The sequence below is a fragment of the Lissotriton helveticus genome, chromosome 1_1 (assembly GCF_964261635.1).
Source record: "Lissotriton helveticus chromosome 1_1, aLisHel1.1, whole genome shotgun sequence".
Lineage (NCBI taxonomy): Eukaryota > Metazoa > Chordata > Amphibia > Caudata > Salamandridae > Lissotriton > Lissotriton helveticus.
Genome location: NC_136057.1, coordinates 729,285,893 through 729,302,933, shown reverse-complemented (window position 1 = coordinate 729,302,933; position 17,041 = coordinate 729,285,893). Strand labels below are relative to the sequence as shown.

At 44.8% G+C, this 17,041-nt stretch overlaps 1 protein-coding gene across 1 annotated transcript in view; it reads right to left on the bottom strand.

Moving 5' to 3' along the window:
* Positions 1-17,041, bottom strand: part of EPYC (epiphycan) — a 201,686-nt gene that overhangs the window by 104,791 nt on the left and 79,854 nt on the right. Inside the window, exon 3 of the mRNA XM_078674261.1 lies at positions 4,516-4,678. Coding sequence (XP_078530387.1) covers positions 4,516-4,678 — 163 coding nt within the window. The remainder of the gene's footprint in view (positions 1-4,515; positions 4,679-17,041) is intronic.

The following is a 17,041-nucleotide window of genomic DNA, read 5'->3' as shown; positions in this document are numbered from 1 at the left end:
CTGCACGTCTTGCCCTGGATAAACTAGCCCGAACCCCCTCTTCGCCCCTCCTACGCCAACTACACTGGCTTCCAGTCAAGAAGCGGGCCACCTTTAAACTGCTGTGCCTGGTCTTCAGATCCCTGCACAGACTGGGACCAGTCTATTTGACTAATAAACTCAAATGGTACCACCCGGCACGTCAGCTCAGATCTAGCAATTGTAAGCTGCTGTGCTGCCAGAGAATCAGGAAGGTAAAAATGGGAGGTCGTGCCTTTTCATATCTAGCCCCCAAACTCTGGAACAACCTCCCTGAGTACATTTAGGAATGCCCAAACCTGTCCCAATTTAAAAAATATCTTAAGACCCGGCAATTCTTATCTGCACTCCAGTGACTGCCTGTCCCTTCTCAGGCGCGGAGAGATCCCCTTGGGGATGATTTGTGCGCATTACAAATTACACAAATAAATAAACAAAAGCGAAACCACAGCCCTCATCCTACTGGACCTGTCGGCCACTTTCGACATCGTCTCCCACTGCACCCTAATCATGAGACTCCACGATGCCAGCAGCCAAGATAAGACACTGGACTCGATCCACTTGCAAAAAGAACAATTGATGGACAGAATGTAGAACAATGTCATACATTCATCCCAGTACAGAGATCTGGGCCTAAATCCATCTTTTTTTGGCTCACCTTGCCAAAACTGTTTGGACCCACCCATATGCAAATCAGTCTTGACCCTGCGCCCAATGGGAACTGTCCAGCCCGAACTGCGAGGCCATGTCCTCCCTGGACTGGGAACAAGCATCCTAGGACCGGTTTCGGGCTTTCAGCCCTCATCAGCCAGGATAGCTTGACTCCAGTGGCATGGAGAGCACGGGATCCACGTCTGGGCACACCCGTCCCACTCGGGTGACAAATGCAAAAAGAACAATTGATGGACAGAAGGCAGAACAATGTCATACATTCACCCCAGTACAGAGATCTGGGCCTAAATCCATCGTTTTTTTGCTCACCATGCCATTCCAGTTTGGACCCAGCCATATGGACCCGATCCACTCCTTCCTCACCGCTGGACACAGCGAGTCAGACTACCCCTGTTCCTCTCAGAATCTACAGAGATCAGCTGAGGAATACCCCAGGGTTCCTCCCTGAGCCCCATCCTCTTTAATGTCTACATTCACAGACATCATTAGAAGCCGCAGACTCAACATTGTCTCCTATACCAAGACAACCAGCTGATCCTCTCCCTCACCAATGAACCTGCAACCACCAGAACCAACTTCCATAGCGGAATGAAGGCCATCGCCACCTTCATAAAAGACAGCTGCCTGAAGCTCAACTCTGACAAGTCCAAAGTGCTCATCCTGGGTCCCACCCCTTCAGCCTGGGACGACTCCTGGTGGCAAGCCGATTAGGTAACCCTTCCGACTGCTACAGCTCACACACGCAATCTTGGCATCAAACTCAATGAGCTCTCAATGAACAGCCAAATCAACTAAGTTTCCTCAGCCTGCTTCTACACACTCTGCCTGCTTTGAAAGACATTCAGATACCTCCCCACATAATCCTGAAAGACCATCAGTTTTGCGCTGTGACAGATTAGTACATTTATGACAGAGAACAAATATCAAGTCACAGTGCAAATGCTGTGCACAAATTGAATCTGAAGTGCAATTCAATATAAGTACATCTGGCCTTTGCTCTTTATCCTGTAGGTCAAGAGTCCTTGCTGTGTTTACATTTTCTGCTCAAAGTCGAAATGAGTTGTACTTTATGCAACAGAGCATTGGGTTTAAAATTGCTGTACTGTGATCTATTGTAGAAATTGTAAAAAGATAATCACTGCCAGACTTACAATTGGTCACAGGTCGATAATGTCACTGGTTTTTATCATACAATAAACCTTGTTTTGCATGGCACTCAGCATTCTGCTATGAGCACAGGTGAGCTTGGGTTATCTGCCAGGGAATTCCTCCAGGCTGTACACCCTCCTGCACTGACGCAAGGACCCCAGAACAAGATAAGGCATGTACAATGAGTGTTTTTTTGTGACACTCACCTTACGCATGTTTACATCTCTTGTTTGTGCCTGGTTTCACTTGGTGAAGGATACAATGCAAAGCCAAGACAGTCAATTTTAGTTGGTCTGGATTTGCATCAAAATCAAAGGGTGTTTGTGCTAGTCCACCCAAGATATGACCCTTGGCCTGAATAAATAGGTTGGCACTTTGCGACACAAACAGATTTAAAAACTTTGCAATGGACATCTTTTGGTGCCAAATACAATTTTTTCAAGCTGCCATCAGTAGCAGCTGCTACATTTTAAAAGTGGTGAGGCACATAAAAAATTACATTATATCCGTTAGCAATAAACTTACATTGCTACCTTTTGCAGCACACTTCAGCTGCAAACACACCCATAATTCCTCCTGCCTCGTGCTGCTTGCTGGACTATAGCATCAGAGCCAATCCAAGCACTGCTCTCTTGCTGCTTTCAATGCTAAACCACACAAAAGCAGTGCAAGGATTGGATGGAGCAGGCAAACACCGCACTCCATGGGACATCTATATACCTCTGCTTCTATGCTGCCTTTCAGCGGTTGATTGCAGAAGCCTGAACTTCGTTTGCTAGGTTAGCCACAGTGAAAACACTGGCCAATCTGTCATGCGCGGTTCAGTTAAAACAGCCTCAAGTCGTCTCACTGAACTGCTGTGTGTGCAGTGCGGAGGTCTGGATGTCAAATGTCCCCACCGTCCTATGGACGAACCACCCCTGGTTGACAGAACCTCACAGAACCTTGCCTACTCTCATTCAAGCACCCAGGGTCGGATTGGGACAGAAAATCTGTCCGGTCTAAAGACCAAATTAAAAGTGGCTCCTTTAGAGAATCAGACAGCTAAAACAAAGTGGCCCACATTTGTAAATCAAGCCAGTTTTAACTTGTACAGTCAAGCCGTATAGGTATTTTATAATGTATGCGAAACTGGGCGATGCATTTCTGTTTCTGCAGATAATGTTTGTGGCAATATCCGAGAAATCAACATTAAAAACTGGTCCACAAGACCATAAAACAGGCACACAAACAGCCACAAAAACGGCCAGTACATTGATCCGTCAGACTAGCCCTTGGCAACTGCCAGACTGCGATATTGGCATGTCTGACCCTGCAAGCAGCTGTGCAGTGCCATCTGCTATGGCGCCGCCCCACTGCTTTTGAGCAGTGTAAGGGAAAGGAAATATAAAATGATAATAACTTTGAGTTATCATTTATGTTTCCTTTGTGAGTGGCTGGTTGGGCAGGGCTGCTCTGCACACGGAGCCGGGCAGGGGAGGAGTGGTTTGCCCACTCCTAAGAGAGCAATGACTGTTTGGTCGGCCCTCTTGGGGCGCCCAAACCAGTCATGTGCACTGTCCACCTTCTCCATGCAGGTGCATTACAGCCTGTGTGGAGAACAAGCCCAGGCTCCTATTCCCTGTTTGTGCGTCGAACCAGGACGCTCAAAACCAATCACAATGCTGCATTGCAGAGTTGTGATTGGTCAGGAGAGCCTAGGTGCTTACCAATTACAAGATTGGTTAGGGGAGCCTGGCTGTTCTTCCTGGCTTCCTGTCCCACGAGCAGAGCAGAAGCAAGAAGCAGAGACGCTGGACTGGTAGCAAGGTAAGTGTAATTTTTGGTATGCAACGTTTACAACGACATTTTTACAACGCACTACCATTACAACGCAGGTATTACCACGCATACCATTACAACGCATTGTGCTGGGGGGTGCTCTAGGGTAAGTAATAAGTTTAATTTTCTATCCAACACCTTCCCTAGTGTCCACGGGGACTGGAGTTGGAATAGAAAATTATACTTACCACTATCCAGCACCCCAAAGCGCTATGCGTTGTAACGGTATTAGTTGTAAATACCGCGTTGTAAAGGTATGCGTGGTAAAAGTCTGCGTTGCAACGTCATACATCCGTAATTTTTGTTTTAAAAAAAAAATCCATTGTGTGACCCCGCACCCCCAAACCCCCGCACACACCACGCCCCGCAACCCCGCGATTCATGCCGGCCGCCACTGCACCTGTGCAAGCAGTTAGCGCACCTGGGCCGACGATTCCTTGGAGAACGTGCGTTCTGTAAATGATTTTAAATGTAACATAATCTATGGAGCATTGCCACTAGAGTTTCAACAGTATTTACAGTCTCACTTCCTGGTTCATAATTACCCGAGAAAACGATACAACTGTGTTATTAGGGAATATTGGCTATGAAAACGGCAGTGAAAACTTGAAAATGTCTATCTACTCTGACCAGACAGCTTCGAAAGCCCTCCAACAAACAGCAAGAGTTTGGTAGCTGCTCTTCTAAGAAAAAGTTTTAAGGATGCCGTTTCTTTCAATATTCTTTTTCGTTTTTTGATCAGCAACATGCACCATTATGATCTATTTTAGTCAAAGTCTATCTTAGTCTTACTGATGTTAAACTATATTAACTGGGTAGTTGGCATAACATATTAAGCACTCTTGTAATCATAACCTGCGCTTGTTTCAGGTCCGAGGACCCCAGGCGACCCAGGCCCGTGTGGTGAAGATCCATCAATCTGTTTAGAGGTCGACTCTTCCTCTTCGGCCTCTTCTGTCAACAGCAACGACGGTTGGGCATCCCCATCCACGATCGGAAGGACTGTGCCAATCTCAATCTGCCGGAAGGAGGTAGATAATCATGCAATTAAAAGAAAAACAATGCAATACAAACAGATTATTTTCTCTAGTGTTGAAAAGTGAAACGAACGAGTCGAACTTCTATTTCTACAGTTAGCCACAAGATGGCGCCAATAGACGCAATAACTGATCTTCCTTGCTTCGGTCCTTTAGGTCTATAAATTCTCTTTAAATTAGACAATGTTTGAGTATAATTTGTTTGCTAATCTGTACCATATGAAATATGCGCAAACAGAGCTTTGCGCCCCATTTGTAATCAGGGCCCTAGTTGCAGCAATATCTACTATACGTCATTATTTTTCCACTCGTTTGTAAATATCTAACCTCGTTGCTACTAAATACGTGAAAGTGCTTTCAAGAAATAGGAAACCTATTTTGTTTTGCTTTTCAGTGTTTCACTCTTTAATTAAAATCAGTAATATCTAAGGCAGCAATATTTTTCTTAATACAAGTAGACAAAATATTGTGGGGCAGATTTACCAGCCCCTTGTGCCACCTGTGCGTCACTTTTCCAATGTTAACAAGCATTGGCATAGCCAATAGATCTCGCCTTTGGGACCTTATAAGTGTTTAGGCATGCAACAGTTGATGTTGTTGCACCAAGGATATTGTGCAGCATAGCGAGACCTATTGGCTATGCCAATGCTTGTTTACTGTTAGTGCCAATTTTGGAACCATTAAGGTTTTCATCGAATGTTTATGGATGGACTGTTGAGGGGGGGTTTGCAGGTTGTCCGCAATTTAAAAACTACATTGTCTGAAAGCAAAAGTATTGTTTCACATAGCACACATTACCATACTAGTGCCTGGCACTGAAGGAAATACTTTGCATGTGAAAGTAAGTGAGCAAGCAGAAGAGTCACATGAAACAAAAGCGAACAATGTAGGACTGAATGAAAGCGCATCAAAGTGATAAGGGAGATCACTGTGGAAATGCGTGAAAGAGCAGGGAGGGGACATTTGCACCTGAGAAAATGGAGACTGAAAGAGCCAGAAAGTTATGATAAATTAGAGCAAAGGGGCGCCAGGTTTGGAGGAAGAAAACACAAATTAAAAATATTTCTGACTGGACAATTTTTGTACATGGTGGATACATAGGCCAATTATACTGCACCATCATAAAAAGGTCACTGGGATTCCAAACAAGTGTATGCTGGAGTTCAGAACATAGACAGAGCACAGCATGAAATAAGTAAACAGCTGATTAGCCCCAATCAACAGAAATATTTAATACAAAAAATCATGTAGCAAATTCTGTTCAGCAAACGATCTTCATGACAGTTGTTCAGTAGTTACAACATTGATACAGCTACAGCCGACATGTATTTCGTTGCCATTCGCGACTTTTTCAAGGCTCCACTGGAAAGTGTGGTCAAAAATCAAAAATCGTGTTTATTAAAGCGGATCAAAACACACGAGGTCTGGATGAAGTTTGTCCAGAACAAGAAAAGTGTTCCAAGTGTAGACTAGTAATGGAAACCACATCTGCACCTCGGTTTTCTTCGTATTCAAAAATTAAGTACTGTAGCGGGGTCGGTTCAATAAAGTTCTCTGCTACAATGGCCTCAAATTCGAGTATCTTAGCATGTAATGCCAATATGGTCGCTCTCTCGAGCGAAATTAGTCATGGAAAAACATTGCTTTCGTTGATATGAGAGGTTGGGACAGGAGGGATGTTAATAGTATCACGTTTTCTATTGTATCTTATATATACTGTACTTTCCAGGTCAAGTGGCTGGTCCGGAGTCAGTCGAGCTATTGAGTTGGATACTAGGACATTCTTTGTTAAATGGGCTGGGCGGTATGAAGTACAGAAACCTGGGCTTGATCACTGGCTGTTTAAAGGTACATGGCACAGTAGAGGCGGTATGCAGTGAAATAAACTGTTGCAGTGTTTGAATATAATGTTGAGAAGGCACACATGTCCGCATCCATTGAAAAGATCAGGTGCAAGATTAATCGGGATATGCTGTTGGGACGACAGTTTGGTCAGGTGGTGCACCTGGGGCCTTATTTATGAAGGGCTTCCGCTACCGGTGCGTCACTTTTTCCCATTTTAAAAGTGACGCACCGGCAGCGCAAGGCCTTCATAAATAAGGTCCCTGGAATTGAAATATGGTGCTCCAGACATTTTTAAAGGGGTGGAGTTCATGGGATGGAGCTCTACCTGATGCAAGTGAAAGAGGTAATGGAGAAGACACTCAATGTGAGAACAGGGGGATAAGAAAGTCGATGCCTTTCTGAGTGGCGGTTGGCAGTTTAAATTGCCATGTTGCTATATTAAGATTATTGTTGTGAACATAGGTGATTCAGGACAATGGGGGATGGCAATACAATTACACCTGGAGGATGTAAGAAATTAAAAGTTATGGGTTAGTATACTTAAATAGTTCGATGTTAATAGATGTAGTGTAAAGTGTTAAGGGAGTAAAGGTCAACAGGTTAATAACAGAATAGAAGTTACAAAGGTGCAAAATAAAAGATGCAAGGGGTAAGGGAATTTTTCAGGGGGGGGTAATGACGTAGGTGATTTGTTTTATAGTGGGGTTTAGTTTTGAATGGCTAAGGCCTAGGGTGAAATTTGTGATGTGCGCCTGTTTTCAATGAAGCGGCTATTTTCATACACTAAGACAGCAAGTAAATGGTCTGTGCTGCTCCCCATTATGCCATTACAAGACAGCGCTGATAAAGCTGCACAGTACATAAAAATATTCAAAGATGAATGTGTCATTGCAGAATATGAAAGCTTACACATCTGCAAACCTCATGCTAACTGCGAGTATTGCCAACACGAAAAGTGTGTGCTTGCATGTAGCTCGCATAAGGTTGGCAGATGACCAATGCTTTGAATTCATCAGTCTTTGATCTGCCATTACACCATGTCAGCATTGGAACTCAGGAATATGGTGTCACTTACCTATATACCTATCTCATCCTCCATAATTCATCCTTTTCAAACATTTATTGCACTAATCATTTTCATCATTGTCTTGTGTATTTTAAAATATTATTTCAATATTGCCCACGTATAATTTCATAAAGAAACTATAGATCTTCATTCATCCAAGGGGTTCCTGACATTGATTCAAAACATCGTGTTAGCATGTCAGTGAAAAAGAATAAATGAGACATACAATTCACTCACAACTCTGTGGCCCAGCCCCTTAGGACTGAGCTGGTTGAGCAGTCTGCTAGTCAGTGCTAAGTTCTGTATAGAACATTATTGATGCTCTTGTAAGATCAGCCATTTAACAATGTACATTGCAGGGCAAACTGTGCTGCTGTCTCTTTAATCCCAACTTGGCCTGGCACAGACAAGATCCTGGAACAAATGTTTCCAATTGAAAGCAGGCCTATTGAAATAGGTGTCTGGCAGGGTGGTGGAAAGGTATGCGTTTGTTCAGGTATGCAGGTCCAGTGTTGTGTAGGACTGTATAGGTGTGTGTAAGGAGTTTAAAGTGGCTGTGTTTGTGAATGGGGAGCCAGTGAAGTGCTCTGAGGAGAGGTGAGATGTGGGTGTGGTGTGGAAGGCTGAGTATGAATCTTGCAGTGGCGTTTTGAATGGTCTGATCTTTGTGCAGGTTCTGCTTAGATATTTGGAAAAGAGTGATTGCTAAAGTCAAGTCTACTTGTGAGGACAGGTTGCCTGATGGTTCTTATGGTGTTCTGTGGCCATCATTTGAAGATTTCTCACATTATACATAGGATGTAGAAGAAGGTGGAGCTCACTGTGTAGTCATGTTGAGTTTGTTGTCCAGGATGATCCCCACATTTCTGGTGTGGTCGGTGGGTGTTGCTGTTGGTTCAAGGTCACCCACATGGGTGTTGGGGTGAGGGTTTGCTGTGGTGTGTGGTGTTGAATAGGGTCTTTAAAGGTGTTGCTGGTGCATGCGTGCAGTGTGTGTGTGGCACTTGGAGAATGGTCACCTGTGTAGCGAACCTAAGGTCCCTGAGCCTGGTGCAACCCATGTGTTGCTGGCCCCCAGTGCTAAAGGGCCTTCGTACTGGTGCTGGCTCTTGATGCTTCCCTGGCAGGTCATCTAGAGCAGGACAAGACCTTTGAAAGGCTTGTCACCTTCTTCTATTGGCCCTGGATGAGGATGGCCTCAGATGTGTTCTGCAGGTCATACTCTACCTACCAGGCCAGTGGTATGTCAGGAGGGAAGCACAAGGCTCCCCTGAGCGAGGTATGGTGGCTCAGTGGACTAATGCATCCACTGCAGGGGCCTATGTTCGACCTCATGGTCACAGGTTCGAATTCTGGTGGGCCCACTCAGCCTTTCATTTACCTGAGGTCAATAAAATAAGTACCATTGAGTTGGGTAACAATAAACATCTGTTATTCAGCGCCAAGAGACCTATGGGTGAATGTGCGCTTTACAAATACACGTTTGTCATATAGCTACTATATATCTTTATAATGCGTTAAGTTAGCATAGGCACATTACATGTTTAAACGCCATTTTTCCTTTTGCTGCTTCTGCACACGACACTTAATTGTTGATTTAGCTTTCAACCTAGTAGTTCGTTGTGGTTTACATAAGAATAATATGTTATTACTCTGATATCAGCTTTGCTTAATAAACTATGTCTGTACAGAGAGTGCTGAAGCTTCAGGAACAACAATATACTGAATTTTTATGAGGTCTGATCTTCGCGCCTTCATAGACATAACATAAGTGCAGCTTCTGCCAATTTTGGTTTTTAGGCGGGTTTTATATTGCTTTGCTGCACACACAAATACACACTTGATGCTGTTCGCATGCAGAGAGAGCTGGTGTATGCTGATGTGATCCCTTCATTCTAGGACACTGAGGTATGGGCCCGCCCTAATTCAACCCAAAGAGACCTTCTTAGCTATTAATATAATATGCGAGTTAGGGAGGGTGAGAAATAAGTGTTGTTAACCCTTATTAATTTACAGCATGGTAACATGCTGTCACCGTTCGCTTTCTATGGACTAGTAACTATGCTTGTAGCTTTGTTGTTGATAATATGTTTACTTGTATTATCTAAGATACTGCGCCTGAGAAGACAGCATTAGTAAATAAACATTTAAAATGCTCACGTGTTCTTCTTTACTCCATGTTCTGGTTTGAAATGATTGTATAACGAAAGAGTGCTCATGTGTTCCACGTAACCTGAGGTTGGTGAGTTCATGTTCTGGTTTGTCTAAACATTGGGAGTTGGTTATGACCAATGAGACACTGTAGCTAGCTCGGTAAGGGGTTTGTTGGGTACTGAGGTGAGTTTTGGGTCACCCTAATTCGCTGAGGTTCCAATCCTCTGTGCACAGTTCTGTGGGAGAACAGAAACCCTGCTACATGGCGCCCATACTTTGGTGGTCTTATATCATGGCACTCGAGTAGTATATCATTCAACCTTAACCCCTTCACTATCGTTTCCGGAAAACTGTGGTGTCGGTGAAACCTACCTGTTTTTTGAAATAGGTCTTTATTCAAGCTTGATTCTTTCTAAACGGTTTCCTTGAATTACTACCCAGTTGTGCTATAAAGTTCCCTTTGTTTTTCAGTAGTTCAGGTGGAATCATGGCTGTAGCCATTGCGTAGCATAGTCGCATTGCGGTGCGCAACTATTTACAAACTTACCAAGTCCCTTTGGAAGGCATGGCTGTGATTTTGGTGGTGTGTGCGGATCCGGCGTACCCTTTCAAGCTCTTTTACTCGTGGGTCACATTTCCGGAGGTGGACGCGAATTCTCAAGTGTTCCTCCACTACACACCCTCCCCTCTACCGGCTGAATATACACCATACAGGGCACTGGAAATACCTATTGATCATTGGCAGCATCGCGTTTGGTTTGATGGCGCCCTCCCCCACTCTTTGTCAGCTGCGAGGTTAGGTCCACTTTCCATTCCAGGTACGAATTGGCCTGCTTTGGGTGGATTCACCCGCACCCGAATCACGGCGCTTGTCCCCTTGCTGATATTCGCAGACTACACGTTGTCTCGATTGCTGTGATTCGTGCATTAGTGCAATACATAGGTCGTCATCTCCCGGGTGGTCCCCCGGGGGGTCCGGCCGTTCAAACGGAACGTGGTGGTTTACGGCTCAATCCAGTTATGGTAAATTCGGTTTTTGGTCAACGCCCTGATAATAAAGATGATTTTCCTTTTTGGCTGGCCGAGAAATTTGACCAACTGGAAGCCGTGTTTCCCAATTCTACTCCTGCTGATAAACATAGAATGTTGACGATTACTTTACCTAAGGATATCACTCCCGAACTCGTTGACTGTGAAAGTTTGGGTTAAACTTTTGCGGCTGTTTATGCGAGGTGTTTCGGCACCCCATCTATGGCTGTACTGCCTACGATCATAAAACGTGTTCAGGATGATCACGGTCCAGAGGCAGCGGTTGAATTGGGTATGCGCCTGTGTGGTTCTTTTGAGATTGTAAGTGATCTCATACTCTCCAACATCAAGGGAGATGCTGTGAACTTCCAGGTTTTTAATGCACTGGCGGCATTACCCGATGCCGAAAAGCCCCGCCAGTTGGCGAAGATTGTGGTGGCCGCTTATAAAACTATCGGTCGCACAAGTAAGGGTTTGCAGTACTTCGCGGTTAAGGAGATGAAACAACCACAAGTGCAATCTGCTGCGGCAGAGGTTCAACCAAAGTCCAAAAAACAGAATTGGCCTCAGAAACAGAAACAGGGGAAGCAACAACAGCAGACTCAGGAATCATATCCTGCGTCACAGGTCCCTGCGCCGGCTGAGAAAGTTTATGATTTGCGCGATCGCGCGATGATTAAATCACCTGATCGATTTCAGGTTTCTGATCAACGCTCTCCTCGTTCCTTTCAGGACTCATCGGCCCCGAAGACCGGTCGAGGAGGAGGCGGACGGGGACGTGGTGGCCAACAAGGACGTGGCCAGCCCCGCCAGACAGAAGGCGCTTGGAAGCAGGAGGATTCTACGCCAAAGAGACCGCAGTTTGCGAAAAAGAAAGTCACAGCCTTAACAGCGCATCGATATGCCACAGATAGTGAGAACGCGGCTTCGGAATCTGACGTGGGCTCTGACCTTGCTGGACAGCGCGGCGGAGATAACCATAGTCAGAGAGACGCTGCGTCCACTACTGAGGGTGACAGCGACTGATGTCTACGTTGTGATAGAAACAGCAGATACGAGACTTGCTCCCCCTGAAAGACTTTATGAAATTGTCCTGTTAATTGAAGGTGACATACAGCGTACCGTAAAAGGGGTATTTTGGGAAAATCTGTCTTCTACGTATGATATTTTGCTTTCGGAGGCTGACTGGCCCCCACCTTTTGTGCTCGCGGCGCCGCGAGGGGAGGAGGTAATCCTCCCCTGTTTCGCGAACACTGTCTCGAAAGAGCATGCGCAGCATTTTGCAGAAGAGTGGGCTCGGGCTCTCGCACCGGCTCTGTACCGTAACCAATGTGGTTGGGATAAATTGTCGCCTTGCCACAAAATTCCGTTGCGGTCTCAGCCGCAGCCTCAACCTCAATATCCCATTCGGCGTGAAGACAAAGCTTCCGTCGCGGAAATCCTTGAATAATTAGAATATCAGGGAGTTATTGAAACTTGTGTGTCACCGATGAATAATCCTCTTTTTACTGTGACCAAGCCTGACGGATCATATCGTTTGGTATTGGATTACCGGCATTTGAACTCGCATTGCCGTAACTGCGCAGTACAGAATACTCACGGCTCTGCCCTTGTGGATAGTCTCGTGCGTAAGCGTTTTAAGACAACGCTTGACATATCCAACGGTTTCTATGCCCACAGATTGGACAGCTTTAACTCCCAATGGACCAGTTTTACGTGCGCTGGGGTCCAAAAACAATTCCGGCGTCTCCCAATGGGCTATAAGAATAGTCCTTGTATATTTACCGCTCGCATTATCTCTATTCTGGAGGCACTCGACCCAGATGCTTGTTCGTATGTGGATGACATATATCTCACAGACGACGATATTTGGGAGCATCTGTGTCGTGTAAATTCTGTTATTTGTAACTTTGCAGACATGGGTTACAAATTTAACTTTGCAAAATCGCACATTGCTGAGCACACTGTGTTGTTTTTGGGCTATGAGCTCAACAATGAAGGTAGAGGTTTGGCTCCTCACTTCTTGGAGAAGTGCGCCCAGTTGGGCGCTCCTACTACACTGAAAAAATTAGTCTTTGCTGGGTTTTTTAAATTTCGGGAGGACATACATTTCGGAATATGCCCAGCGTATCAAGCCTTTGTATGCTTTGATACAACCAAATGTTTCGAAATCATGCTGGCTGCCTGAGCATTCAGCCATTTTGCAATCCTTGCAGGCTGATTTGCTCGCTTCTAAGTTCTTACTGACTCGTGACAACCATACCAACCTGGTGATAAGAATAATACCAGGGACAGTGGGTTTCACGTACCTCACTTTTAATGAAGGAGACACAGTACCTATTGCTTACAAGTCACACTTGTACACTTCGGCTGAGATGCGGTTTCCCACTGTGGAAAAGTTTTAACAGCTGTACAGATGGCTATTCTTAAAGAACGTGCTCTGTCACAAGGGAAACGCATGTTGGTTGTAACACCCTGTCCTCATTTGGAGGCAGTCACGAAAGCCAGTGTACCAAATTCAAAAGCTTTGTACCCTCGGTGGATTCAGTGGGCTGCGTCCTTGACGTCCACGGATGTCACGTTTATTTTTGACGCCTCGTTGCGGTCGCAGGAGTACTTGCAGTATGAGTTTGTTCACCCTGCTCCTCTAGCTATGCCACCTTTGGAGGACTTCCATTGCATCATTTACACTGATGGTTCGGCCAGGTTGCGCATGGCTCTAAACATGCCTACGTTTCCGTATGCGCCATTGTGGTCGGTGCTATGTTGAACGATGAGTTCATATCCAGGGAAGTGCACACGTTGCCGCTTGGAGATTGCACCGCACAATTGGCAGAGCTTCGTGCTCTTTTACTAGCGTTGGAGTACGCAGATCCTAGTGTTACCACTCTTATTGTAAGTGATTCTTTCTACTGTGTCCAGTCTTACAATGAAAACTTGTTCTTTTGGATTCAGAATGACTTTTGTGATTCCAAGGGTAGCACAATAAAACATAAATTGATCTGGGTTCGAGTGGCAGAGCTTAAGGCTTCGTTGCCGCTCATTTTTGTAATTCATACTCTTGGCCATCAGCGTGTGGGAGTCCACGCTGTCGGTAACTCGCTTGCTGATGAAGCAGCGAAATCAGCAGTGTCTACATACTTAGTTGCAGCAGTTACACGGTCCAAAAATAAGATTGATAGTGACATCTTGGCAGCTGTTGCTGCCACTGAGAAGGGAGGTAAACATCCTTCGGGATTCCCTTCGAAGTACACATACCACTTAAGTCCCGAAAAGGTTCCTTTTGTGAAAATACCTGATGTTGGTGAACGTTTGATTCCCAACGCGGATCGCAGGGCAGACTTGATTACTGCGGCTCATGAAGGTGTGGCGTCTGCGCATGCGGGCATCTCAGCCACTGTAACTCAATTACAACAACGTTTCTGGTGGCGGGGACTGTACAAGCAGACGCGTGATTATGTCCTTCTTTGTGACATATGTCAGCAGATTAAACCTTCGACTGCTGCGCGTCCGCCACAGACTCAGTTGTACATTTCTAATAAACCACTAGGTTGTGTTTATTTGGATCACTGCGGTCCTTTTTCCTCTGATACTGCGTATAAGTACATCTTAGTTGCAGTTGATTCATGCACACGCTTTGTGTGGGTCTGGCCCCATCGCAGCGCTGATTCACGGACTGTCATTAGAGATTTGCGCATCTTTGTAGGGATTTTTGCCTGTGGTACCTTCCATTCGGATCAGGGTCCGGCTTTCGCCTCTAAGGCGTATAAGGATGCCATGCATTCGATGGGGATCCAAGTCAAGTTTTCGTCTCCCTACAGACCTGAGGGTAACAGTGTAGTGGAGCGAATGAACCGTGATTTAAAGCAATCTTTGACAGCTCGAGTTATAGGCACTGGCAGAAACTGGCTAGCCCACCTCTATGGCGTGCAGCGTGCTCTTAATAATCTCCCTAGAAGGTCTCTGGGTGGGCGGACCCCATATGAAATGCTCTTTGACATCAAAATGTACGTCCCTGACCTTGACGGTCTAGACTGTGTGGTTCGCGCCACTTCCTTTGACGCAGATGAACATTGCAATGTTTTACAGAATCTACAAAAGACCAGAGACGGTCTTGCAAAGGAACATTTGCCCTCCACGTCGGATGTTGCGTTGCAGATCCCGGTAGTCGGCTGGCTACCCCAAGTTGGAGAACTGGTTCGTGAGAAGATCGATTACAAAAAAGAACTTGGTCCGTCCTATCGAGCTCCGGTTCCAGTCCTTGGAGTGAGGGGCACGAGAACAGTCATTTTACCACCGCTTCCTGGTCGTAAGGAAAACAGGTTTATTTCAATTGACAATGTCAAGATACACAGAGTGGCCGATTCTTCTTAGTATGACACCAGCAGTTTCCTGTCCTTCCGTTGTGAGACATTCGGTTGTGCCCACTGCTTTTAATCATGAATCAGAAGTGGCCATTGAATTACCTGCGATTTCCAGTCCTTTATTGAGTACTTTGCCAGGTGCGGATCAAAATGAAATAGACTATACATATCCCACTGATTTGTCCATGCCTGACCTGCAAGCACGTTTAGCCACGGAATCCAGATTTTCATTTGACTCTGTTTCCCTTGCCTCGAAGAAACCCTCTCGTTTTGCAGTTTATGCTACCTTATTCAAAAAACATTTTTTGATTCCCCCTTGGACATATATCTGGCTGGTGCTTTTTTCGATATATCTTTTTATGTCAATTGGTTTTGTGTTTTATTTTTTCCGGTTGGTAAATGGACACTATGTCGAGGAAAGAACATGCATTCGCCATCTCAATGGAACTTTGGCCCCCCTTTCCTCATCGCATTCTGCACATAGACTGAGAAGAGACTTAACATTTGTTAACATCACTGCTTGGCCTGTACTTGATGGGATCGTGTGGGATGCCGTTCGATTTCAAATTCATGGCCCTACGGAAGTTGTTAATGTCCCTAACGTGCTTAGAGTTAATATGGGGGATGTGGTGAAACAAAACATACGTTCTGATGATTGGGATGTTCAGGCCGTAGAGTCTTTATTTTCTGATTTGAAATATTATGCTGCCTTTGATGCTGAAGATTTATATTTAGAATCTGCTAATTATGGTGATTTATTTTGCTTTCAACATTTTGGCAATCACTTCTTACATAAAACGACATCCAGAAGGAATACTGTGAATTATACACAATGGGAGCATTGCCCAGCTCCTATACAAGGCAGTTCTAGTACTTTTTTGAAAAAATACACTTATTTTACTGACTTCAATCAGTCTAATCCCGAGTCCTTTTATTTTAAAATGACACAGAAGCCTATGTCCAAGGTTAGACTTACCGATACCAAACTATTGTATTCGAAGTCCTTTCTAGATCAGCTGGCTATTGGCGGTTATGAAGTATGGAAGGAAACAATTGACCTAAAATCAGTTTGGGGTTCTAAGGACTGGCAGGTACAAGGCGCTGAGGCATTGCACCGTGCATGTCTCATCCCTAATCAGATTTTGTTTTTGAATTCTACTATTTCACAAACGACATGCTTTGGATTGGCTACTGCTAAAAAATTAAATTTTCCTTCTATCCCCGAGTTAGAGGAATATACAGGCTGGAGTAATCATACTCAATTTTCGATTAGAGAATTACAGACCCTGTTGCTGAATTCTTCCTTTAACATCTCCAGTATAGACCCTTAAGGTTGGCTAGTATGGCACAAGAGTGCTGATTCGTGCCAGCGCCGTTTTCTGGGTTTGTCTGACGGTTTTAATCAGGTAAAACCAGATTCACGTTTTGAAACTGGGCATTCTGTCACAACTTACTCTGTGGGTAAATTATGTCAAACTTGGCTGAAGCATTCTAAGTTATCTGCAGTTAAGTTACATCTTGCAAAACTGAATGATGATGTAGATTTTAATGATTTCATAAAAGGCCCAGCTAGTGGTAGGTCGAAAAGATGGATATATGCTGTGTACAATAAAATTTGGAAAACATCGCAGATTGAGGCTGCAACACGACTTAGAGCTATCGATCAGGCAAATCTAGAGAAGGTCCTTGCAGTGGTAGACAATAGTATTAACATGCTTTCTTCACGCATTTACACTTTAGATAACATTGTGTCTTCTGTAGTGGATATTGTGCATGATGAGGTATCTGTTTTGTACCATGGGCAGAATCAATTACGTTCTATCATGCAATTTGCATGGACCCTGCAAACGCTTAAATCTGGCAAGGTGCCATGGGGCTACATGAAC